The sequence below is a fragment of the Haemorhous mexicanus genome, chromosome 3 (genome assembly GCF_027477595.1).
Source record: "Haemorhous mexicanus isolate bHaeMex1 chromosome 3, bHaeMex1.pri, whole genome shotgun sequence".
In the NCBI taxonomy this organism is placed as follows: domain Eukaryota; kingdom Metazoa; phylum Chordata; class Aves; order Passeriformes; family Fringillidae; genus Haemorhous; species Haemorhous mexicanus.
The window spans coordinates 65,517,933-65,545,360 of record NC_082343.1 but is presented as its reverse complement, the minus strand read 5'-3'; the positions used below and the strand labels follow the sequence as shown (position 1 = coordinate 65,545,360).

The 27,428-nt window shown below is 36.6% G+C and overlaps 1 protein-coding gene across 1 annotated transcript in view; it reads left to right on the top strand.

Moving 5' to 3' along the window:
- NKAIN2 (sodium/potassium transporting ATPase interacting 2) overlaps positions 1 to 27,428 on the top strand; it is a 516,822-nt gene that overhangs the window by 231,496 nt on the left and 257,898 nt on the right. Inside the window, exon 2 of the mRNA XM_059842179.1 lies at positions 3,718 to 3,855. Coding sequence (XP_059698162.1) covers positions 3,718 to 3,855 — 138 coding nt within the window. The remainder of the gene's footprint in view (positions 1 to 3,717; positions 3,856 to 27,428) is intronic.

Genomic DNA, 27,428 nt, shown 5'->3' with positions numbered 1-27,428 from the left:
CAGCTTGAGAGAGCGTTGGCTTTCTGGGCTGCAAGTGCACTTTGCCAGCTGGTGTTTTGCTTCTTGTCCACAAACAGCCCCAAGTCTGTCTACCCAGGGCTGCTCTCAATCCGTTCTCTGCACAGCTTGTATTTGGGCTTGGAATTGCCCTAATCCAGGTGGACGACCTTGCACTTGGCCTTGCTGTACTTTACGAGGTTCACACAAATGGCTCTCTGAAGCCTGTCAAGGTCCCTCTGGATGACATCCATTCCCTCCAGTGTGCCACTTGCACCATACAGCTTGTTGTCATCAGCAAACTCACTGAAGGTGCGCAAAGCCGCACTGCCCACGTCAAAACAAAAATGTAGAAAGTGCCAATGCCAGCCCCTGAGGAGGAAGAAAGAAAATTCCTTGACTTTAAAGATTAATATTTCTTTGTTAGTTCTTTCCTTTCTCTCTGTAATATCCTCGAAGCATCACTGAACATTTGATGATAGCAGGTATGATTTGAAGAAGTGCAGTTGTTTAACCAAAAATTTTGAAGTAAATGGATAAAATGCTTTCAAAATAAGATCTATATTTTCTCTTGCTATGTAAGGAAATCCCTTATGATTCTGACATCTGTGGAAGAAGAGGAAGCTGCATAATACTATTTTTAATAGTCTTTGTTACTACTTTGTCCTACTTTCCACTTTTCTCCTTTTAGAAACACAGACAGTGAGATTTTTTTTAAAAGTAACTCATGTAGAAAGTCTGTATTATATTTATGTTTGTTTGTGGATAAGTTTTAGTTTCTCTTCACCTTCATCTCTTCAGGAAGTGAGTATAAAGATCTACTTCTGTCCTGGAATTCCCATTTCATAAATCCACAATGCACCTTGCCATGTTAGTGGGATCTTCTAAGGAAGAGTTGCATTTCCACGGCATTTCATCTGTGCATACCTGACCAGAGTGCTGCCATTTCATATATCCAGCAGCTCCTGCACACAGCTGATTCCTTTAAGTGACGTGAGAAAATCTAATAGCAACTCTGCCTGTGGCAAATGAGAAGTAGATATACGTGGACAGAAGCAGTGCAGACTTGTCCTTTTCTTCTGTATTTAACCCCTCCCTTGTGTGCCCTGCTGTCTAGTATTTACTCACCCCAAGTTCAACATGACCACAAAATCTGAGTGGTTGCTTGGTACTGAAGAAATTGCTAGTAACGGGAAAAAAAAAAAGTACACTGGTGTTTGAAAAGGAAAAATTCTCACAGAATAACCATTTATCCTATGCAGTCCCACAAGGAAGTTTTGGTGGAGCTGCATCTTTCACCAAGACAAGCAAAACAAAACATGTTTATGCAGAGTAGCACAGTTTCGTTTTTGACTAGAAGTCGTGTCAGGAATATAAGGTTTTCTACTTTTTATACAATTAACTAGCATGCTGCAATTTCCCTCTATAATTGGCATACTTAACTGGATGATCTCCTGCTGTTTGAATGATTTGCATCTTCCCATGTGTTGTTTTTTGCTTGCTGAATCTCTACTGGTACTATACTAGAAGCAGTCTAGTGTACAGTCTATATTCTTTTTGCTACTGCTTTGCTCTTCTCATTTTCCCTTTGTTTATCTGATTAATAAGAGCTCTGTGCTCAGAGGGAAGATTTTCCCTTTGTTACTTGTTTAACAGCACTTAGGTGTAACAGGTCTTTTGCTGATACACCTGATAGACTTCACACTGACCTATGTAATACTGCTTCATGCCACAGGTTGGCCTTTTTTAATATAAATTACTGTGTCTGTAGTCAAGGAAATATTTCTTAATGATAAACTTAGAAGCACAGACAATCTGAGTTTTCATGAAGTTCCTACTAGAGCTTGATCTTCCTTTTGTTTCTTCATCCCATTGTCACCATTAGACATGTCTTGGGATTCTGGGAACTCTTCTGTGGTTTTCCTCTGCTAGGGAGAGTTGTAGAATAGCACAAATAGTTCAGAAAGATTTTGGATAATGTAGGAACATAATTTCTTTCAATAAATATGTAAAATAAAATGGTAGTCAAAATACCAACACTGGTTATAGGAAGGATGCATTGCGTGAAAGGCGTCTTTGTTGAAAAGAGAAATTTGGTGTTTAACATGAAACCTGAACACTCAAATTTGAAATTACATGGCTGGCAAACTTCCCCAGGATTATTTTGGCAGTCTCCATCTCAAAGTTCAACAAGTGTCAGTACATAGCATATATTTAACAGCTTTTTCACATTTGCAATGCTGATGCGAATGTAGGCTGTCTTTTAATGAAAAGTTTTCTTATTTAATTTCAAAAAGGAAGTGTTCATGTTATAGTGGACTGTGGCATGAAAATTGAAGAATTCTCCCATAGCTGTACCATACAAAAGCAGTAGTTAATTACTCAGTACTTGATCTCAAAAGGTGTTATTATTTAAATGAACAGTCGTTGGCACATAAACCTAATTCAGTTCATACACAGCATAACATAAACTCAGTAAATAGTCACCTGCTATTTAATGAAACTTAATCAAGAAACAACCACCTGCTCTTTTCTCTTTCTCTCTCTTTCTCTCTCTTTCTTTCTTTCTTTTTCTTTCTTTCTTTCTTTCTTTCTTTCTTTCTTTCTTTCTTTCTTTCTTTCTTTCTTTCTTTCTTTCTTTCTTTCTTTCTCTTTTTCTCCTTCTCTTTTTTTTTATATTTGTGGTGTCTACATCGCTGTTATTTTAATTATTAATGATAATTTAATTTTTCATTTTCATCATTCACATTTTCATGAAGTTCATCAATTCACCATTCCAGTTAGTGAAATTGTTGGAAGGCAGTCAAAGAAACTCCCTGATCTCTCTGTCTAAATTCACTTCACTGTTACATTGCCTTCTAATATTAATATAAATATTATTTTTGTCAAAACATGTCATACTACCTTTGGGTTGGGCTACAGTACTGTATTTTTACATAATGTTTGAACATCATTTAAGGGACACCTGCTATTGGAATTGTGAAATTATTTCTACTGGTACTGTTAGGAAGCCATTTTTTCTAATATCTGATCTGTCTGTTTGGAATGGTAGTGCTTATAAACAGTAAGCATCAGCCTGGGATTGTTTCTCAATTGATTTTTAATATTATTTATCTAGAGTCTTGGGGAAATTTATACTTCAGCTGATGTTTCTGACGATGGAAGAAAGTAAACTAGAGTCATTATCAGTAGAACCAGGTCAAAAAGTTGCATGTATTTGGTTACAGGTAAAAATCCAGTGAAAGAATAGCTGGGGTAGAGAGAAGAGATAAAAATCAAAATGAAGTGAAATTGTGGAAGAGAAGGAACAGGCTAAAAGATTGTGTTGTAAATGGAAACAATGTAGCTGACAAGATGTCATAAACCTATCACGTTTTCAGCACTGACACCCTAAAACATTGTAATAAAAAGCACTGATAAAAGCACTGATACCCTAAAACATTTGCTGTTGTACATAGAGTGATTTATGTTTCTCCTCCTGCAAACATACCACTCTAGGTGAACAGTTTTGTATCTTGGTAGAATATAACTCAGTAACCAGTGGGAAGTGAAGCTTTCATTAAAACAAGAAGTTGAAGCATTTCAAACTCATCTTATTTTACTGCTGACAAGTATTTTTTTAACTCAGAGCAATTGTCTTGGATATGGGAAGGGGAAATACCTTTATATATGATTTCTGGTTTGTTCTAATCTATTTATGCTTTTGCTTTTTAATCATAGGTTTCTGTGCTCGAGAGGCAGATATTTGACTTCCTTGGTTATCAGTGGGCACCCATCCTCGCAAATTTTATACACATTATTATAGTCATACTTGGCTTATTTGGAACCATCCAGTATAGACCTCGTTACATAACAGGAGTGAGTATTTCATTTCATTTACTTACTTTGATGTGCATGTGAAAAAAAACAAACAGAAAAACACTCCAACCTGCATCATTCTTAAAGCAAATAGAAACCTTATCTCAGTTTAATTTTCTTCTGTAACATTTTGACATTTACTTACTTTGCTTTTGGGACACATGCAATAATCAACTGGTAACAGTCTCTGAAATTTAAAAGTCAATATGGTCATTAAGTGCATGACAATATGAACTTTCAAGTGGAGTCAGCTTAAGGAATTACAACGTCTTCAGTGTTAGGGGAATTTATAGCTAGTCTAAATGTTAGCTGTAACTTTCCTAGATACGTTGGACCTCCCCAACAGAGGCATGATTCATTATGGTTACTCATTATTGTTATTAACTTCTGTTGCTAGAGTGCTTATCTGTTATGTACATGCCTACTAGAATTTATAATCCTACCTGAAAGTGAGGTATGATGTCATGGTAAGAAATAATGGACTGAGGGTTCCAGTATGAAAATAAGGATTTGAACCTCAATTAATATTTTTAATCCATTCTTTCCTTATTCAGCTATGCCTTAGACTTAGTATGTCTGTGCTCTCTGGCACAATGCAGTATTAATTAAATCCTCTTTTCATACTCTGGGTTTGTGGGGGTTTTGCCATTTGTACTTCTACAAAGAAAGAATAAAAACAACTCTGAATACCTTTTGTTAAATTTTCAAAACAATATTACAGTCAAAACTGACTATTAATTCATGTAAAGCTTGTATACATTTGAGAGATAGGAGTTGAAAACTTTGCCCATACACAATCATATTTTCAGGTCAGGTTAAAACAAGGGAATCTTAGAATGATAGAATGGTTTGCATTGGAAACAAGCTTAAAGATCACCTGGTTCCAGACTGGCAGGAGCACCTTTCAGTAAGCCAGATTGCTTTAAACTCCACTCCAACATGCTCTTGAGCCCTTTCAAGAAATGGGGAATCCACAATTTCTCTGGACAACATGTTCTAGTGTCTCACCAGCCTCATAGTGAAGGTTTCTTAATATCTAATCTAAACCTATTCTCAGTTTACTCTTTCAGTTTAAAGCCTTTACCCCTTGTCTGTGTTAACTCCACCGAATGTGTACCATCTTCTGCAAAGTCCCTCTGTTAATTGCTCCCTCATATACCAGCAGTCGCTCAGAATATAAAAAGATTTTGCTTTTACCCCTGTGCTACCATCCACATTGCATTACTGTCTGTGTTTCTTTCTCTGTGATCTCCTGCATGCAGAAAATTTGTATTCACATGTGTGATGCAACATGTGTATTCACATATGCATGCAAACATTTTCATATATTCCAAAAAATTTTCTGTCAACATTGAAAAGTATGTTGAAAGCCTTAAATATTTAGTTTTCCTTCAAGATACAACACTGGGAGTCATTAGAACTGGAGTTTCCTTTCATTTCTGGTACTTTGACCAGTACAAGAGACTTGAAAATGAAAATGCAAAATTCCAGCATCTGTTAAAGAAAAAGGGTTAAATGTTCCATCCCAAGACTATTCTGTGGCATAAAACGAAGCATGAGCATAAACTGGATTACTGAGCTAAACAAAATTTATATTGAAATAGCCTGCTACTATGATAAGTGCACTGTGAATGGGGAAGAACACCAGCTTTATAAATTGAGTTAATTCACATGAGTTTCTGAATGATATGGTTGGTGCAACACTGTTCCAACTAATTTTCACACACATCTTTCCTAGAGCTCACCCCAACTGTGGAGCCCATCTGGCTTTGTGAGTTTGCCTCTCTGCATCATCTCATTGATTTGGATAGAACCAATCTAAGATCAAACTGTCTTGTTCAGAGTTTATAAAGCACACCTGAACGTGGCAGTTACCACAGACTGTTTGAATAAGAACATAGTGATAACAATTTCATCCTTTATTTAGTTGGATCAACAGAGGAGCTCTGTGGCCCACAGTAAAAGAAAGACATGGACCTGTTAGAGCAAGTCCGAGGAGGACCATGAAAACAGTCAATGGGGTAGAACATCTGTCCTCAGGAGGCAGGCTGAGAGAGTTGGAATTGTTCAGCCTGGAGAAGGGAAAGCTCTGGGCAAACCTTATTTTAGCCTTTCAATATATAATGGAGCCTTATAAGAAAGACAGAGAAGCTTTTTTCGCCAGGGCTGGTAGTGACAGAAGAAGGAACAATAGGTCTGTACTGAAAGAAGGCAGTGTTAGATTGAACATAAGGAAGAAAATGTTTACAATGAGGATTGCAAGACACTGAAACAGATCAGCCAGAGAATTTGTGTGTACCCCATCCTTTAAGTGTTCAAGGCCATGTTGGATAGGACTTTGAAAAAACCCAACCTAGAGAAAAATATGCATGCAAATGGCTGGGGACTAAAGGATTTTTAAAGGTCCCTTCCAAGCTTGTACCTGGTCACATTAAGTCTGTGAGAAAAGGATAGATTATTAGTACATTACTTAACATGTAATTGCTGATATACATGTGAAAAAAAAAAAAAAAAAGAGAGAAAGAGAAAGAGGGAATTACTTATATCTGTGCTTTTTGCAGTGTCGTCCATCTGCCAAACCATTAGGCCCCAGAGAGTACTGTTGAGTTAATCTATGTCTTTTTAAAGACTAGGAATGATCAATTGCTCAACACACCTAGTGGGGTCTACTTAATGCCGTATATGACAAGTAGCCCTGACCCTACCAATTCAGGTTTGGGATATCTCTGTTTTAAATTGAAATTTATTATCTTCCTCTCTTAAAAAAATGCTTAAAGTTGCACATGAAAATGTGCAGCAGTTCATCTCCCATATGTACGTACCAGGATACTATCCAATGACTGTAATCATGCCATGGGAAATTGTAAAGCCTCTGAGCTACCTTTCTGAATTTTAAAGACAGTAAGGCAGTCTCCATATGGTGAATGATTTGGCCAGGATTTTTGGTGAGAAAACATTTCAGAAGACTGTTTTGCTACATCTTGTTAAGAGAACCAATTTTCAGATAAAACAGTTATTTATAATAAAAGAATTCTTATGCTTAACATTTTTAATAAGTGAGTTCTGGCATTAATACACCTTATTAACATAATTAGATTTATCTTCCAGATAATGGTTTTATTTATAATAAGAAAGTGTGTGTACTCAAGCTCAGCGCAGAAATTGGTAAAAAATATATTTTCACAGAATCCCATAATGGGTAAGGTTAGAAGGGACCACAGTGGATCATCTGGTCCAACTTCCCTGCTCAAGCAGGGTCATCCTAGATCTCATGGGACAGGATTGCATCCAGATGATTTTTTAATACCTCCACTAAGGAAGACTCTGCAACCTCTCAGAGCAACTTGTTCTACTGCTCATTCATCTGCGCAGTAAACAAGTTTATCCTCTTCTTTTACTTCTGCTTTCTTTATAACACTTAGGGAAAAAAAAACTATGTGTAAAACCATTAAACAAAAAGGATGATGAAATTAAATAGAATGGTCATTGTGCATTCTTGTCAGCCTGCAAGACACAAAATTTTGAAGTCTATGAAGTCAGACTCCTACCTGAATCTGCTCTCTGTAAAAGGTTTTCTTAGGAAGTACTTTTCCATTCTGAGACAAACAATTCAGTGCTTCAGCTAATTGTACTTACTGTGTTGCAACTGAAATGTAGACATTTATTTATAGAAAGAGGTACAAAGATATTACTTCTCTGCTCTACACAACTTTTCAGAGCAAATGATAATATGGAAACATAAGCAATAATTTTCTGCATAATCATTTTGAGCTAATGCCCAATAATAAGTACAATTAAGTAAATGACCTTGAACATTTCAGTAGTAGCTCTGTCTGATAGCTGTCACAGGAGGCTGTGAATCAAGATTCTGCTTCTGTTTCAAGCTGTGCCATTGGAAAAGATGTTGTTCAAGTTTGTTCAAGCACACATAATAATATTCTTCAGTTTCTTCCTTGATTCAGTAGTTTGTCATATATAAAAATGAATGGGAATATTTTTTCTGGTGTTCTTAGAATCATTGAACCATAGAATGTGCTAAGTCAGAATGAGCTCATCATGATCATTGAGTTCTATTTCTGGCCCTGCACAGTACACCCCAAGATTCACACCAAGTGCCTGAGAGCATTGTCCACATGCTTCCTGAACTCAGATAGGCTGGTGCTGTGACCACTTCCCTGGGGAGCCTGTTACTGTGCTCAACCACCCTGTGGGTGAAAAATCTTTTTCTGATATCCAGCCTGAACTTCCCCTGTCTCAGCTTTATGCCATTTCACTAAGTCCTGTCACAGGTCACCAGAGAGAAGAAATCAGTGCCTCCACATCCCCTTGTGAGGATGTTGAAAACCAAAATGGGGTCTCCCCTCAGGTGCCTCTTTTCTAGGCTGAACAAACCAAGTAACCTCAGCTCCTCTTCACAAGAGGCTCCAGACCCTGTCCCATCCTTCTATCACTCCCTTGGATGTTCTTTAACAACTCAATGTCTCTTTTATAGTGTGGTGCCCAAAACGGCACACAGGGTTCAAGGTGAGGCCACCCCAGCTCAGAGCAGGGCAGGACAATCCCCTCCCTTTTGCCCGGCTGGCCATGCTGTGCCTGATGCCTCCCGGGACACGCTTGGCTCTCCTGGCTCCCAGGGCACTGCTGACTCATGCTCAACTTGCCACTGACCAGGACCCCCAGGTCCCTTTCCAGGGGCTGCTCTTCAGCCTCTCATTCCCCAGTCTGTGCACACAACCAGGGTTGGCCTATTCCAAGTGCAGAACTTGGCACTTGCCCTTGTTAAATTTCATATGGCTGGTGATTGCTCATCTCCCTAATTTGTCAAAGTCTCTCTGCAGGACTTCTCTGCTCTTGAGGGAGTTGACAGCTCCTCCCAGTTTGCTGTCCTTGCCAAACTTACTTAGTATTCCATTGAGTCCTTCATCTAAGTCATAAATGAAGATGCTGAAGAGCAGAGCTGAGGATGGAGCCCTATGGAACCCCAGTGGCAGGACACCAGCCTGACGTCCCCCCATTCACTATAATCCCTTGTGCCCAGCTCATGAGGTTGTGGCTCACCCTTCACATAACACAGTTATCTAGCTGTGAACTGGATGCTTTGTCCAGAAGGTTGCTGTTGGAGACAGTATCAAAAGCTTTGTTGAAGTCCAAAAAGAATACATTTCCTTGCATTTCTAGATCAATGAGGTGGGTTACCCTGTTGTAGAAGGAAGCCTATATCCAGGTTTGATAAGCAGGATTTTCCCTTCATGAAGCCATGCTGCCTGTTACTGATGTCTGTGTTGTCCTCCAAGCATTTTTCAATATCTCCCAGGACAATATTTTCCATGACTTTACCAGACACTGAAGTGAGACTGACAGACATGTAGTTTCCAGGGTCCTCCTTCTTGCCATTTTGAAAACTGGGACAATGTTAGCTAGCTTCCAGTCAGCTGGAAGTCAACATCTTTGGATTCCCAAGACCACTCAAAAATCTTTCAGAGAGGCTTTGCAGTGTCATCAGCTAGCTCTTTGAGGAATCTGGATTAATCTCATCAGGCCCCACAGATTTGTAGGGATCCAGCTGGAGCAGCAGATCCCACAAAAGTTCAGGATCAGCTGGAAGCTGATCATTCTCACAGTCATAGTCCTCCAGCTCAGCACTGAGACCCTCTTGGCCCATCCTCCATGTTGAAGACAGAGGGAATGAATGCATTAAATACCCCTGTCTTGTCTTTGTCCCTTATGTGTTCATACCTATGTATTCATTTCTGTATTTCAATGTATTTAGTGAATAAATTATTTATATTGCTCACATAGATTTCTGATAATTCTATTTTTAATGTGAATAAAAAAAAAGTTAGCTATTATATCTACTATAATTCAGAGAAGACCAGCCCCTTAGAATTGCATTTCTGACACAAATTGGCTTGAAAAAAATAATTTCCTGGAACTATCACTAATTCCAGCCACAAAATTATTAAATTTTAGGATATTCTGTCACTCTATTTGCTAAAATCTTTGCTGAATGTGAGCTAGAAATCAAGCTGAACAAGACAGGAATCAATCCACTTAAAACTGGAAATGTTACTTGTATGAAACATTTTCAGTGTCCATGATCTTCTCAGTATAAAAATTGTCAGGATTTATTTGTTTCACTCAGGTAGAAAACAGTGTGATGCAAGGTGATTTATATTTTAGTGCTTACAAGCCAGATCAACCAGGATGTGTGTGACCACAGTTATATTTCCATGTTAGTAAGAAAATCTGTGCCAGTGAAAACTTAAGTAATTACAAAAATAAACACCTACCCAATGAAAAAGTTAAAACCAACCAAACAAGAGAGGTATCTCAGGGATAAACAATGAAAGATAAGAATGACAGAATAGTAATTTCCCCAGATTTCATAGAATTCCAGGAATTAAATTTCATGTGTGCCTTAAACAGGGAGGACAAACCAGCTTTTCATTTGAGAACTGCATGTATATTAAGATGTTCTTACACTTGGGAAGGAAAAGTAAAGGTTGTCATCCATTAGTTTCAAGTGGCTGCATCATAAGCACACTACCATTACCTTTTCAATCAGAAAAATCAAAAACATTCAGAAAATACAAACTGTGCAAGATCGAGGAGGTGCTAGCAACCCCCAGAGTGGCCATTATGGAAAGCTCTGCCTACATCTAAATGGAACAAATGCTCAGGTGAAATTTTAACAAAATAGTTCCACAATGCTTACTTGTTTTATTCTTGGGGCTGTTGATTAAAAATTAGGTATGTAAATAGTTTTTCTTCAGTTGAAAGAAAACCAGACGAGTTTTTAAAAACAGAATTATATCTATTCATCAACTAACAGTGACTAAAATATTAGTGGTCACTGTGCCTCAGGAAATATCAAGAAACCAACATTTTTTGCTAATCCTCATCTTCATGAAAAACCAATGAATGATAGAATCATTAAGATTGGAAATTACCTGTATTATTATTGAGTTCAACCATTAACCTAACATGGCCAAATCCACCACTGAACCATCTCCCTAAGCACCAAATTTACATGTTTTCTTTGAATACTTTCAGTAGAATATTGCTTTAGGATCCCTGTAAACTCCCAAATTAAAGAGGAGAAAAAGCAAGGGAGAAACAGCACACTAGTATATCTAATAATAGAGACAGTTAACTATAATAAACATTTCTGTGAAAGATTCTGTCTGATTAAGTAAATGGAGATGTAAAGTTGCTAAAACTATAATGCAGCATAGGATTGCATTGAAGTAAATAAAAGCTTTGAAGGGCAAAATGTGTGACCAAGAGGATGAGGACAAAGAAAAAATACAAACTTAAACTAGAAAACTTAAAAGAGCACTAGCAAACCCTGCAGAAACATGCTTGGGACACTGGTAAAACTCCATAGCAAGAATTAAGACTCTTATAGTGCTGGAGAATTCACCTCAACCCTGAATTAGCTTTGTTTCATTCACGGCCTAATTTTTGTTATGCCAGATAAACTGATGCTAATGAAGCACTGGTATTTTATGGTGTACTAGTTTCTGCACAGGGGCATTTTCTTGAAATGCTTTCCATGCCATGAATAGCAGCATAAATTCTCCTTGGCATTTTCCGTGTTAGGTATTCAATATGTTAGCATTTTTTTCATTCCAGAATTTATACTTAATATTTTGGTTGAGGAATGCTTGCTCATTAATATGTTTGCCCAATAAAAATGTTTGTCAAGGCTCTTCTTCTTAAAAAATATCTTTTATTCTGGTCACCTTTTCAGTAGTCTTTACTCAAGTCTTGTCAGTGTTTTCTGAAATATTTCCATGTTCAGAAATACCGGGAACAAGAGCACGCTGTTGCAACTTTTTTCTCTTAAAAATTCTCATAAAAGATTAGTGATAATTTGGATGCCAAGGAAGAGTAGAGTTTGGGATTCTTTTTATGATTCTTTTTGTGATGCTACCTCCATACAAATGACCTTTGTAAACTTGGCTGACTGGTATTTTATTGGAGGGTTTGGCTCACGTCTGGGAGATGCTGTGAAAAATCAGTAGGGATGTAAGTAGAAGATTGCCCTTTGGACTTTGAACAACATATGCTGAAAGGGATTTGATTCACAGGGAGGTATGCTGTTTAATAGAGTGCTTTGCTGCAGTTGTGTTAAAAGACTAGATTTTAGGAGGCTGTGGATTCAAATGTACTTTAATTTATATTTAAAAGGACAGGCTCAGCAGTTTACTTTTGTAACTGAGTCTAGCCTGCTTTAGGGTAGGGATGAGAATGTGAAGGGAGTAGAAGTTTGTGAATGGCTGGCTGGTCAGTGTCATAGCCCTAATACAAATTTCGTGTCTAATGGCTAACACTACAGAACTTGATCAAACAAAAGCTTAACTATTCCAGTGTTCAAAAAGTAATTCCTTCTGTATGCTTATCTGTTAGCTTATTGGTGGAGTATTAAATACATGTTTAAAAAAAAAAGATGTTGTTTTTTCCCTGATAATCAGTCCAGAAAGTTGGTCTAGGATTTGATGACCTTGGGCTTTTGACCTCTTCATTTAGATATATTTTGATAACTTGCAAGAAATGTCAGTGGATTTCAAATTCTTAAGCCCTGCACATTTGGCTAAGCCTTGAATAAATACATTCAAGAATCACTTCCAGTATAATATTATACAGAGTGCATCTGTCTTGACTGTATGGAACCTGATGAAAGCAGATAGTCTATAGTAAATTTCTCTGCCTTTTCTGTCATTTTTTGGCTCTTTATTTTAAACTTTTCTTATTATTTAGGATAAAGGGTTTTTTTTTCCCCTATAATTGTCTGGGTGAAGTTTGACTACTTTCATCTGCTCTCTTCACTTGGACTTATTTAGGTGTGAGGCATTGAGGATACAAATAATTAATCTAAAGGAAATTATTTAAAGGATGGCTCTTCTTTAAAAAGTGTAAAATATTCTTTGAAGATTAAAGAGTACTCAGACAGTTAATCTGCCAGCCCTAGGAAAGCACAATGGGAAAAAAAAAATCACAAACCCCCTGCTGATCAGAGAACTAGTCAAGACATAAAAAGGAAGTGGTCCCACATAAGAGCTCCTTAGTCTCCAATTCCTTTAAGATCTGTGTATGACATTACTTTCTCAGAAGTTTCCTGCTGTCAGAAAACAGTCCTGAAGAGCAAAAGAGAAATGGCCGGAGTCCAAGAGGCTTTTTAAAAAGCAATTATTTTAAAAACACAATATGCTCTTCTCTCTTTTTTGAACATGAAATCTATTTGATTCTTAGAGCCACTGATTCCTGAAAATTATTGGATATATTTTCAGAAAATATTATTAAAGACACTCTGGACAAGACTCCAGTACAGAATTTACTTGAACAGTTCTACATGGGGTTTTGTTTTCCTTCAGACTGAGATGGATTTTCACTAATTTTCAGAGTGTTTTCTAAGTTTTAAATTATAAAAAAGTCCTTTTAAATACACTTAGCTAATACTGTTTTTTAAAGTGATTAAAATGCTGATTAATTTAAGATGAAAGATTATAATTTGCATCATATAATTAAGTGCATCTTTGGTTCCCAGGAAATTTTATGCAGAACCTGTTCAGTGACTGATACTTTTAATTTAAATCCACACTTATTAGTCTCATGACAGTTTTGACTGGTGTAGAATTCAGCTACATTCATTCTTTCCCAGAGCTTTTATTCCCTTGCAATGATTTGTATTCATATTTAAAAAGTAGCCATTCCAAACAGCTCTCCCTCTCCCATTCCACAGCAAAGGAAGATGGTTTTCCAGGGATTTGCCACTGAGGAGTAAAGTTCCATGTTGAACAGAAAACAATGTATAATGAATGTTGCATTTTATTTGCATTCAAACCAGAGAGCTCACTATGGAAAGCTGAAAACATGAAGTTCCTCTGCATTTAGTTTTGTTTCTTTAGAATAGATCCTCTGTTTTGTCACTCTAATAATGAGTGGGTTTTTTTCCTGCAGTGGGGTTTGTACTTCATTTTGTGATTGTTTTTTTTTTTCTCTTTAGAAGATCTAGCAACCCTTTATGTTAAAATAATATCTAATTGGCACGTGGCTGAAATACTATAAAGAGCATGAAGAATTAATGACTTAGCTGATGAAGTCCTTAAACAGATATGTAAAGGAAGAGATTAGAGATGAAATCCATGGGGTTTGCTACCTCTACCTAAACTGCAGTGGAAAGCATTAGAATTCTCTTAAGCATCCAATAGCCCTGGCCAGTTAGACATAATTAAAAACCAAGCAAGGATAAAGTAATGTTTCCACTGCTCTGAGATGACCTTTGTAGTTCAGTGCTGAATATTTCTCTTTATCTAGCATAATCAGGTTTCCTTGTGTTTTCCAGACTTACACCTGTATTTGTTACTGTGGATTTTCACATTGTTTATTTAGCATTTTTTTCTACTTGCTGTATATCAATTATGCTGACATTTGCTTGTCTAAAAGGTTATAGCTCTATCTCTTTATCTTTTATGTGTTTATAGCAGGCATTCATGGAGATGTCTGTCCACCTCAGAGCTTTTAATGTCTCTGGCCTTGTGTCACACTACTGGAGTAGGGAAGTATTCCCCCAAGCTGCTTTAAAACGTGGGAGCTGACACATTAAAGGTCTGAGACATTTTCTCATTATCAGATGAAAGGCTGTGACAGATAATCATGTGAATCCATTTTCCTCAAGTTACAAGCCTGTGTTTTACCCAGTACATCCAGCAAACTGGGATGCTGTGAACTGTCTATAAAGTCTTGAAATAAAGATTGGAATCACAGCTACCTAACAATGCGGAATACTTCTGCGAGGAAAAAAAAAAACCTAAGAAAAGCAAAAAACAGACTTTGGACAATAACTCTCTGTCCCAGCTGTCAGCTATGCTCCATACAACCACCCCCCTCTGCTGGGATGGGGAAGAGAATTGAAAGGGTAAAAGTGAGAAAACTCACAGATTGTGATGAAGGCAGTTTAAAAGATTAAACAAAATCTGCACATGCAAGCAAAGCAAACTAATTCATTTACTGCTTCCCATGGACAGGCAGGAAGCTCAGCCATTCCCAGGAAAGCAAGGGTCCATCATGCCTAAAAATTATTTGGGAAGACAAATGCCATCACTCCAGAGATGCCCCTCTTCCTCTCTTCCCCCACTTTATATACTGAGCATGATGTCATATGGTATGGAGTGTTGCCAGGGTCAGCTGGAGCTGGCTGTCCTGGCTGTGTCCCCTCCCAGCTTGTGCATTCCCAGCCTCCCTGCTGGTGGGCTGGGGTGAGAGGCAGAAAAGGCCTTGACAGGCTGCAAGCTCTGCTCAGCAACAACAAAAGTATCTTTATGTAATAAACACTGTTTTCAGCACCAACCCAAAACAAGGCTTCGTACCAGCTACTCTGAAGCAAGCTATCCCAGACAAAGCTGGTACATTCTTTCAGCAAGGGAAAACTTGCTGATGCCTGAACCTGGCTTTGTGATCACTCTTTTGTCAGGCTCCGTGGCTGTTGCAATGGCTACTGGTATCCCTTGTTGTGCTTCTTCCGAGGGATGAATATATTTTAATTAACATCTTACAGCACAGTGAAATATACATTAGAAAAAACAGGAAACCTTGCCTGTAGTCCAAACTAACTGCTCAAATCTCACATTCCTCTGTTGTGCTGCCTCTCCTTTGTAACTGGCTCCTGGCTCTGGGCTTGTAGTGGAATACCCTCACAGAACAAAAACACTGCTGCTGCTCTTCTTTCTATTCCAGCTCCTTCAGTACTTTTATCTCTTCACCTTAATTCAGTTGCTAATCTCTACATGTGTATTTGAAAACGCATTGTACTGTGTGTAGCTAAAATGAAGTTTTAGCTTTAAATTAAATGAAGTCTGAGCAGCCCTGCTCACCATTACTGTACTGAAACCAAGTTCTTCTGGCCAACTGATTAAGATTTATGTAATCTTAGTCATCTGAGTGAAGCTGACTTTAGTCATAGTTGTCTTATATCTCTGCACAGGATGACCTGACAGTACCTGGAGTCCACCCTCATATTTTTTTCAAGAGGTTTTTTCCTAGGAAATGTGGCTGATTCTTTTTTGTGAGCTTCATTGTCACCCTGAGGTGATGCTACTAGAAAGGTGCATTGACAATCACACAAAGTGTGGTACTACCCTATTCATTTGCAAATCCCCATTTCCAATTCTGAGAGAAGATGGAGATGCTTTTCTTCCGTTATATTCCAAATGTGGCCTTTTTTTTTCTCGATCTGAGCAAGAACCTACTTAAAAATCATTTGTAAATCTTGTCACATATCTTCATTTCAGAACTTCAGAGATGTTTTTCTCTTCCCATCTGTACTTACCTTTTAAAATTTTTGATGTTTTCATTATTGTTTTCAACTCCCAAAGCTCCACAAGAAACTGGGCATGGTAGTTCCTTCAAGTTTTGCCTGTTGCTGTGAGAACATTACCAACAGAGATACATTTTCTGAATGACACTGAAAGGCAGGATAAACAATGAGTAGAGTTGCAAAATGCACTATTAAGCATGTTCCAAAATTTCCAATGCTCCCTACCTCTATAATTTAGCTGTCAAGGGCGCTATTTATTTGCATTTTGTTTTATGGCTTATTATGTATATTAGGCATAGATGTTAATGCTACATACAGTCATATTGGTTAGATCATAGTGAAGCAGCATTTTACGTGCTATGAACTCAGCAGGTAAGATTTGAATTATAAATGCCTCTAAGGACAGAATTTTGCATATCAATATAAATTTTTCTTCTATACAAGTCTAGTAAAGTAACATTTTAGTTCTACAATTAAATGGTGTGATTCCCCCTATACCAGTTCAAGCAAGCAATAATGCTGCTGCTCAGTTTGGTTCCTAGCTGTAATTTCTTAACTATTTTCAATCATCCTGTTTGTTAGATTTCTATTTATTTATTTATTATATTAAGCTCTGAAGCTGTTTTTATTGATTTCAGTATCAATTTTGGGTGAATGAGACATAAATACTTTTGGGTTTCATGTTGTTTTTTATCAGCTAGTAGGCCAGTTAAAGATTCTGTGCTGATTGTGCTCTGAAACCAGTGTATGTTTTTCCTTTCATTTATGGCTCACAAAATAAAACATTTAGCTTGTGAGTTTACTGTCCAACTGGAAATAGGCAGAACTCATTAGAATTAACTACAGAAGCTTTCAAGTTTGTTAAATCACCATCTTTTGGAAGAGAATATATGTTGTTCCTTGGATAAAAATTTTGTTAAAGGATAGCAAAATGTAAGTAATGCATAAACAAGCCATGTGTCCTTTGCTAAATAGTTTGAATAGGTGATAAATTTCAAAACAAAATAATGAATTTTTAGTTGACATAATTTGTTTTATCAGCTCACTGCTAATCAGTTTGGCTTTTTTAGTCTGGATCTAAAGTAATCCTCAAAATGTTTCTGTTGTGAGTAAAAACCAAGAAGTTATTCATAGCCTATGGCACTGAGCACTCTACATATTTAATTTTGCATCTCCCTGAAGAGCAAATTCCTGTTTGAAATTTAATGTTGAAACAAGCTTGTCACTGATTTTATTTATGAGTTTTGTTTTACCTAGGTACTACTTCTACTTTCTGTGAAACAATAAGCACTCTCCTGTCTTTAGTCTTGTTGAAATACCTATTCATAGATTTGAAATATTTTTAGTGACATAAATGGTACAAAGGTTTTGGGTTCTACAGCTCTTAGTTGTCTTGTTAAGCCAATTTTTTATTTCATGTTGATGCTCTGAATTCTGTAGCAAAATTAGATCCTATTTCTGTCTCTAGAGACTTACCCTTGTAATAAATTTAATTACTACCAATATTAATGCATTTGTCTAAATGTCTTAGGGTGATTGACAGTGCTTTTCTCTGATAAAGATGTCATTGTTAAATTCACATAGGTGTAGACATGGTGTGAATAAACAGCCTTTTGTGAGGTGTCTGTTTATAAAATACATTGCCGTTTCTGTGTGAGAAGTCTCTTGACAACTTTATTGACACTGAATTTTACCACTTGATTTTTTAGTTCTAGGATAACAGATTCTAAAAATGGCCAGTTTTATTTATGGTCACAAAACTTATTCAGGCACTGACCATGGAATGGGGTAAAAATTTTTGATCCTTATTTGCTGTGATTTCCACTCAATTGTGCTTTAAAACATGTGCATAGTAAGAGGATTCCTGCACAAATCACATCACATAAAGTCTGCAGAAACTAAAAAGCTATGGTAAAGTCAGGGAAGTGTTGTGAATGTTCATGCATGATAATGACTGGGAATTTTAAATACAATGTTGCCTTTCCCATAAAACTAGTCTTCATTCTACTAGTAGGAGAGAGGATGAGACTCTCAGATTTATCCCTTTCTGTCATCTGGGAAACAACTGCCAAGTTCTGGCATTAAAAATCATGAGGAATGAAACACATTGAAATACATGAGGATTTTTTACTTTTTATTGCCTTAAAGGAGTGTGTATCACCAGAGTGATCCTGAGAGTAAAATCAAATAAATAGAATATGGACTTAATTACACTGTGTTACTTTTGGCCCTGTTTTTCTATAGAAACCCTTCATTTAGTAGTTTCCAAATTTAATGGATGTTCTCTCCTCACTGGTCGATAGCTTAGGTCCCTGTGTTAGATCTCGTGCTCCTTAATGTAGGCAGTAATGAGATACTCTGCCATCTCTGCTCTCCTGCACTTTGCTGTGGTGCAAATTCTCCGCTCACTTCCCATTCTCAAAAATGGAGTCTGCACACTTCTGCTGCCTATGGACCCATGCTGTAGTTAACCTATCTGTAAAAATGATTATTTCAAGGTTCAACTCTGTGAGTTTTTTGTGCCTTCTCTTTTTTAATTTCTTTTAATCCTCTTATCAGCCTTTGTGTCTCCATTGAACTTTCTTACAAGTTCCTATGATAAAGTATTGTAGTTTTTCATCATCTTTTAGCATCAGTTGTGTTTTGGAAATTCAAATTTTCCTTCCTATCTCTACAAACCAATGGGATAGCAAATTTTTTGTTTGGTTGGTTTTGGTTTTGTTTGTTTGTTTGTTTGACTGCCTCCTTGGCATAATTACTACTTCTTATGACTGGGTTATTCACCACTAATTTCCTTTGAGTCTGGTTCAATTACATATTGTACATGTTGAACATAACTGACTTCAGTTCCACATCTGAATTTTGACTTCTATATGTTCCAGACAAAGTGTTAGACTCCTTGAGTTCCACGTTTTTTTATTCTTCAGGTCATTAAAACAATTCTGATGAGATGAGCTACAAAATATTGTAGAGTGCTCCAGTCTCATATTCCCAGGGAGTTTGGGGTACATTAGAGGACAGTAGGTTGGACAGACAGTATTTTTAAATTAGTTGCCTAATAGTACCCAAGTATTTTGACATTATTTGAATGGCAAAATATTTCAGCATGTTTATGTGCTTTCCAAACACTACCTCAGATATCCCATATCAACTTTGACATCTAGCAACTGTACAGGTTTAGGCCAACAAATACTGCAATTTGCTTTTACTACAAGTAGCATACATTTTCACAGAAAATGGCATGTATTGCTGTTAATGGTTAGGATTTGCTTTCATCAGTCTATGAAATCTGGGTGGAGATAGGAATGCTTCAAGCTGCATTTGTTTGCTAATTGAACCATGAGTTTACCTCATGACAGAAGCAAAATAGCTCTCATTCACTAGCATTTTTCATTTGGTTTTGTTATTGCTTGAAGCCTAATTTTAGTACAATTTAAATTTGGCATGGTAACATATTTGTTTTGACAATGAATTACTTTCTACCAAGACAATTCAAATCGACCTATGTGGGGAAGCTAGTAGGGGAAAGTAGAATTACTCAATACAATAATGACTGTTCCACTGAGATATGAGGGAAAAAGATCTAAGGCTCTGTAGGCTTTAAATTTCTCCTACACATCCTGGGCTGTATTATAAGGCCAGCTTCTTGATGACTTCTGTTTAGTTATCTTTTTACGCTTTTTGGGTTTAGTTTGTTGGGTTAGTTTTTTTTCTTCAATACACTTTGAAAATAAAACGCAAATGTGAAATCTCATTTTGTCTAATTGGAAAGGGTTGGTTTTGTTGTTTTTCTTTTTTTGGGGGGTGGGAGGGCAGCTTTGGTGTTAAGTGGTGTTAACTAGCAAACAATTTCCTGTGGAGAATTGTTTGCTAGTTTGAGTTTGGATTTTTGAGTGAGGTTTTAGACTAAGAAACTGTAGCATTTGTTGCTTCCTATTTTATCTAAATCTATCAAGCTGGTCACAGTTGGATCCTGCCGTTAGTTGAATGGGAGGAGAGTTTCCATTTCTTTACAGTGTAACCTTTATCCTGAGGGACTACAAAAATCAGAGACATGTTAGCCTCTTCCTGTAGGGCTTGACTCTCAATAAATAATCTATCATCTGTCTCTCCATCGTTTTTATGTAATCTGTTTGAGGCTGCATGGTGAGTGCTGAGTGCTGAATGTCAATGACAACTGTGTTAAAGCAGCTAGAAATATTCAATAATATGCTTGTGCATAGTTTGCTGTTTCATTTCACTGATACTTGGAACAATTTCTTCTCACTTATTAGAAAGCATTTTCACTTATCAATGGGGTTTTTTTTTGAGAACTTATATATGGAAAGTAATGGCTTAGTAGAATATATTTATTTATATTCTTCAAAGATCTACTGCCTGTTAGGACTTGTTAGCTGATCTGTATAGTATAGACGGGAAATTACATTACTTTTTTTTTTGATCTTTTATACCAAAAGTAAAAACCCTTTTCAAATTATTCAAAGTGGTTGAGGTTTGCACCAGCTCTTGTGAAAAGAGGGTTACTCCCATACCTTTAAGGACAGGATTATGGCAGGATGGGTAAAGACCTTGGTAAGATCTGGATAAGAGATTTGCCAAGAAGGCCAGTGACATCCTGGCTTGTATCAAGAACAGTGTGGTTAGCAGGACCAGGGAAGAGATGGATTCTCTGTACTCAGCACTGGAGAGCCCACACCTCCAGTACCATCTCCAGTTCTGGGGCCCTCACTTCCAGGAAGACATTGAGGTGTCAAAGTGTGTCCAGAGAAGGGCAATGGAGCTGATGAAGGGTCTGGATCACAAGTCTTATGAGGAGCAGCTGGGAGAACTGGGGTTGTTCATCCTGCAGAAAAGGAAGCTATGGGGTGACCTTGTTGCTCACTACAGCTGCCTGAAAAGAGGTTGTAGCAGGATGGGGGTTGATGTTTTCTCCCAGGAAATTAGTGACATGACAAGAGGACATGGCCACTAGCTAAAGTAGGATGTCAGGAGGAATTCCTTCACTGAAAGGGTTGTTAAACATTGGAATAGACTGCCCAGGGAGGTCAAGGAATCAGCATCCCTGGAGGCATTCAAGAAACAACTGGGAGTGGTACTTAGTACCATGGTCGTGTTGATAAAATGGTGACTAGTAAAAGGTTATACTAAAAGATCTTGGGGGTTTTTTCCCACATAAATGATTCTGTGTGTCTCTTATGAGAGAGCCATGCTGAGTTCTCTCTTACTATGTCTCCCTTTGAAGCTAGAGTGCGCTGCTTTCAGTTATACTTCTAATTACCAAACCCAAGAAAACCACATGACAAGGGGACATTTAGAAAAGCATATGAATGTGCAATGCTGCAGTGAAATCTGCTTCTCACCTGTCTAAGGCTTCCCTGCAGTAAAGCTTCTGTGAGAAGTTACATGGTAAGAGAATGGAGAATGACATCGTTAACGGTTTAACCATTTGAAGTTTTCCTGAGCTATAGATGAAATATTTATACCTACCAGAAGGAGAAATGCTATTAATCCACTCCTTATGAAAGGCTTTTAGTCAATAGTTTTGTGTATGCTGTGGTTGTCACCAGTGAAAATGGAAAGCTTTTAATATACATAACAGATAACACTTGTAATAGAAATTCTCTTTCTTTCCTTTCACTAATCCAGTGAACAAAATCTTAAGCAACAAATAGCTGCACATTGGCTAGCTACTTATTTTAAAATGCTTCTCCAATTGTAAGTTTTCTCTCTCTGTATGTCCTTCAAGAATAAACACTAATCCAAAAAATTTGCCTCTACTTTTGCCAAATGAGGAGAATTTTGCTGTAACTAAATTATATGTGATCTCAATTTGATTCTAGTAAAAATTGCAGTCCTCAAAATACCAGGCATTACTTGAATATTAACTTCTACCTTTTCCTTTAAAAGTTCCTTTCCTTTATTTGGAAGAATAAAATGGGTACAGAATATCAATTTTTTACTAGTTTCCACAGCCTTTATCAAGTATCACGAGTATTGTAATAAGCTACTAAGAATATTAAAAGTAAAAAATAGTTAGTGTTGATGCAAACGCAGGATCTAATTAGAGGTTTTTAATTTCATTTCTACCTGAAGTAGAACTACCTGTTCTTTAATTTTCTATGAATAGACAGCTGTGTGGAGTCATGAGATGCTTGCTGAAGTGAACAAAGATATTCAGACAACTAAGTAATCAATCCTACATACACCTACATGCACATTTTAACTTTTTATTTATCAGCAAAACACTGAACTTAGCAGGATTACTTAGGTATGAAGACAAGCATGACCACCTTTGGAGAATTGTAGTTATAAATTCTGATCTACAATATGATTTACTGAAAAGAGAATTTCTGCTGGAATTTAATATAAAACTAACACAGAACAGAAAAAAACAACTTCTCTTTTTAAATAAAATCAAATTTAAATGCAAATCTACAATGTGAGAGGATTTTTTGCATACTGAGCTTTCTAACCCTCATAAACAGAATGATGACTTTGCATTTCAAATATATGGAGGATGTGCACTTGTAGCAGGGATTTTGAAGATATCTTACCAAACTAATATATCTGGTCAATCTTGCAAAAACACTTTTGATAATATTTATGCAACATATCAAATAATTTACATTGCTCTGCATGTCTTCCCTTCCTGGGAGTATTCCTTTAAATGACCTTAATAAGCATGAAACTTCAAAACTGAGGGAGAAAACAATCTGATGATTATAATCCTGAACATTTCAATTTTAGTTGAAGTTGAAAGCAAATCCTACATTCATGTGGAATATTCTTAGTTCATTGTTTTGATTTTTCACTTATGTAAAGCAGCTTTGCTTTCATGTGAATTCTGAAATAACCTGAACAACAGAACAAGGTATTGTCTTCACCAAAATTGCAGAGAGGAATAAAGTATTACTGTTAAGTTGGTATCTAGCAGCCAATATATCAAGAAATTGTCTTATATGAGTTTGTAGAATATATTTACAAAAGTAATGTTTGATTAATTGGATATAAAAATGTCCAGCGTACAAAATTTTGTTTCTGTGCATTTTCAATTTTGAAAAGGCATTTCTGAGCATTATCACCTACTTATATGAGTAATAAATTATACGTTCTATGGAAAATTGAAGACTAATTTCACACCTTTTAGTTTAACTAAGCTTTCTTGTCAGAATGCTGGGATTTGAATTATCACACAGTAAAATGCATGGTCTGTAAAGTTAATATCATTATTAATCATTTCTCTTGCAGTAAATTCTGAGTGCTAACCAAGAAGGTGCTCTGTTGTGCTAAGCAGTGTATAAATAGAGCAATGGTGGGACAACATTGTCACTTGGAGAGAGAAGTTAAAAGTGAGAGAATCTAGCAATCACAGAGAGAAAGGCAAGAGTAAACCTGAATGAGGAGACCCCTGTGTTTTATGGCAGGTGTATACCAGGCTGCCTTTGTGCAAAGGGATCCCCCATTTAGATCCTAACACCTAATGACCATGCACTAGGTGACAGTGGATTTTTGTTATGGTTTCCTGTGACTGTCAAACTCCCTGGAGACTCTGGAAGTGGGAGCATCACCCCATGCACACTCTCAGCGTACTGGAAGATGCTGCTGGAGCAGAAGAGAAAAGCATGGGCATGCAGAGGCTCAGCACAGGGGATTCTAGTCATTCCTGCAGAAAGGTCTCAGACTCTGATGTTCCCTGTCTGGCTTCTTTCTGTCTTTGTAAAGGCAAGAGAGTCCCTCTGATGTTTTACCTCATTTGCCTGGGGAACAGAGAGGGATCACTGTGACTCTGTCCAGTGTCTGCTGTGTGAAACCTGCAGGGGTACAATTATTATGGAAGAGTTTATTGATTATCTTAAAAATAGGAGCTAGAAGATAAGCGTCTTTGCAGCTTTGTCTCCTTTTCTAACAAGATGATATGTTAGATGCCATACACCTTATTAAATGTCTAGCCTGTATCAGATACAGGATGTCACAAAGAGATGACACAGTTATCACAGGCCAGCAGACATGAGGATTTAAAATCCTTGTCTGGATTATAGCCTGGTGTAAATACATGGGAAGCTATTGCTTTCAGTGGAACTTAACTGAATGTACTAGCTAAGAATTTGTGGTTACGGGCTAAAAGTAATGCTGATAAGAAGGGATTTTTTTTTCCCCTTGGTAAATGAAAAGAAATAACACCACCACCAAATTAGCAGCATAACTGGAGGAGTACTTGTTTTAGAGCCTGAAAAAAACTAGTATCCATTTTGTCAACACCTTCCTCCCTTTCAAAAATCTCATGATATTGCAGGTGCAGAATTTAGTTTAGGATTTGCTTTTTATTTTTGTTACATGAATTTAATTATCATGGAAAGAGGCAACTTGATAGCATTAAAAATTAAGTAATGTTTTTTTTCTGGTACTCTGAACAGCCATGAGCATACTGTAATTGACATCTGTGTTAGCATCTGCATTATAACCTGACAGGTAGCTCATCCTAGGCCAATAGGTGGAAGAGTGGATTAGTTCCAATAGTAATGTATGTAAATTTTCTGTGACGGAATCTTTGGCCTGTCTGCCACATATAATCTGATCAAAATAGGTATTTTACAGCACTCAATACTGTAGTTGCTAAGTGCTTCACGAATATTTCACATTATCAGCATTTTAAAACTGAGAAAATTAGGTCATATTTCTGAAAAAGAAATATATAGATAGAAACATAACATCTTTCTTCCAGCATAATCTGCTGCTTTAGGAAGATTTTAAAAATATATTTTTCTTAGTTCTTGTTTTTTTGTTTCTGATTGTTATTTTAATAGAGGAGGTTTCATAGCATCATTACAAACACTGGTAGAATAATTACGTTTTGATATGTAGTGTCTGTTAGACAGCCACTGAATTTAATAAAACCAAAATCCAAAGTTCATTCTTCGATAGTTTAACATTTATCATTGCATTTTGTTCCGCCACCTACCTCATGCTTAGTGAGTACTTAAGTTCCAATGATTCCAATGGACTTCGCTTGAAGTTAATAATTTACATTTACATGTATTTTCAAGTAGGGATTACATTTATCATGCTAGTTTAAAGCATTCAATAACAAAAAAGTGTAGAGGATCTTTGCCCATGCAGTAGATATTACCTGATGATGACCCCAGAATTCCTTTTGCTGTTAACTGAAGCTGTTTGATCCTGACATATAAGAGAAATGGTTAAGAAATCTTTGATTTGTCCTCTTTAAATCTATAAAGGCTTGGACCTACATTTTGGATCCAGTGTGAAATTCCTGAGCATGTTGTGTAAATGTTTTCAGTGCCAGCTTAATATTTTTTCCACTTTTCTTATCACATAGAAAAATGTACTGTTAAATTTTGCACTGTGTGGAGTTTGCTGAAGGGGAAACACAAATGGACATTCGGGAGTGATGTATGGCACACCCAGAGAGAGAGAGTGTAAATACAAGTGAACAGTTCCACAGCCACTCCACTATGGGTCATTCAGGAAAGAGAACTTTGCAGAGAAACCACCATAAATTGCAGCATTGTGTCTCTGATTCTTAGCCCTTGAAACCAGTCAACTGTGAGTCAGGCTTTATCATTAATGCATTTGGGTGGCAAAAGGAAAAATACTGGGTGACAAGAAATTAAAACAAAACTAATGAATGCTTGTATGGGTGGTGAGAAACACAAGGGTCCTGTTATGAAGGTAGAAACACCATCATCATTTGAACCTTAGCTGTCTTTAGACAAGGCTTGAAGAATTTCTGCCAGGAATCATAATAAGATGATGCTGAGGTTGTTATTTGGTTGCTTGCTTTTTTTCCTTTTTAATTTATGGAGGCTCTTCGGAAATACAGTAACATTTTTTTTTCTAGTTCTTGTGCTTGAAAGTGAGACAAAAAAGCCATCAAAGCTCCTCACACACTTTGTCACAAAGAAACAGAAGTTAATAGATAAAACTGTAGGCTTTTGGGGTAGGCAATTGTTGGGATTTTTGATAAGGAAATTACAAGAAGAAAATAAGAAGGCATCATTATGAGAATAAAAAAATATAAAAATGAAAATAAGTAGTTACTAAGACAGGGAAAAAATTGAAGACTGTTTACCTGATCTTTCTTAGGAAGCAACACAAAGCAGGAAATTTCATACTGCTGGGAAATCTCTAAATATGCCAGAAGCAACTGACAAGTGTAAAATTATTCTTGGAGTACAGCAAAGCTAAAAACAAACTAAAAAATATTTCAGCATCATATCTGACTACAGAATAAAAAAAATTAAAAACCAGTTGTAAACTCAGTGTTGGAAAGAAAAGGTGTTAGGCTGATATTTGAATGTTACTGTCTGCACAGGTGATGTTTGGAGTCCTTGGTCTTTATATTTGCACTGTTTTTGTCATATCATTTAAAATGATACTGAACTAAACCAAAAATGTCCTTATAAATAACAAGGAACTAGGAGCTTCGTATATATAATTTATATAATTTTTTAATCCTTTTTTTTTTAATCACATTAATGGAAAGGGGGCTAGCATTGTAATGAAGCAGCATTTATATATATATTTATATATAATCAAGTTTGGTTTTCATAAAATTGTTCTTTAATAAGTGTTAATCTATGAAAATGCCCCAACCCTTGTGATAAATTTTTCAAAATATAGCTATGTAGCTAATAGTCTTGGTGTCTTCCAGTTGTGAAACTAAGTGAACGCAAGCCTTCTGCTTAGAATTAATATAAAATGAGAAACTTGGCCATAATTCTTTATTTTACCTATCCACTTTAGCATCCATTTATTAATTGCCTTCTACCATGTAGAAAACAAAAGTAGCAAATGAATTATATAAAAATTTTCAAATTTCCTGGACAATATATTGTCTCTTTCCATTTAATTCCTGCAATTTCTTTATTGCTATATTTGATCCACAAGGTTGGGTGTCAAAAAACATATGGAAAGGAGCTTGCCACACCAAACAGGTCTTCTCACTTGATCTGTCATATCAGTGATTTATACATGCTGGCTACATATTATTTTGAGGAAGTATTCTTAGCATTGCTATTCATGCCAGAATCAAGAATTTAGGGGACCAACATGTTTCTTTAAGTTAAGGATTCAGGACTTTTCTCTGTTTCGGTAGATGTTCCCATACCTTTCTTTCATCAATAAAAATGTTGCATTGGAGGCTTTTTAAGACCTAATTTCTGCAGATTTATATATATAGCAGTCATATATTTTCCACAGCAAAATAAGATATTAAGACAAAAATCCCTACTGA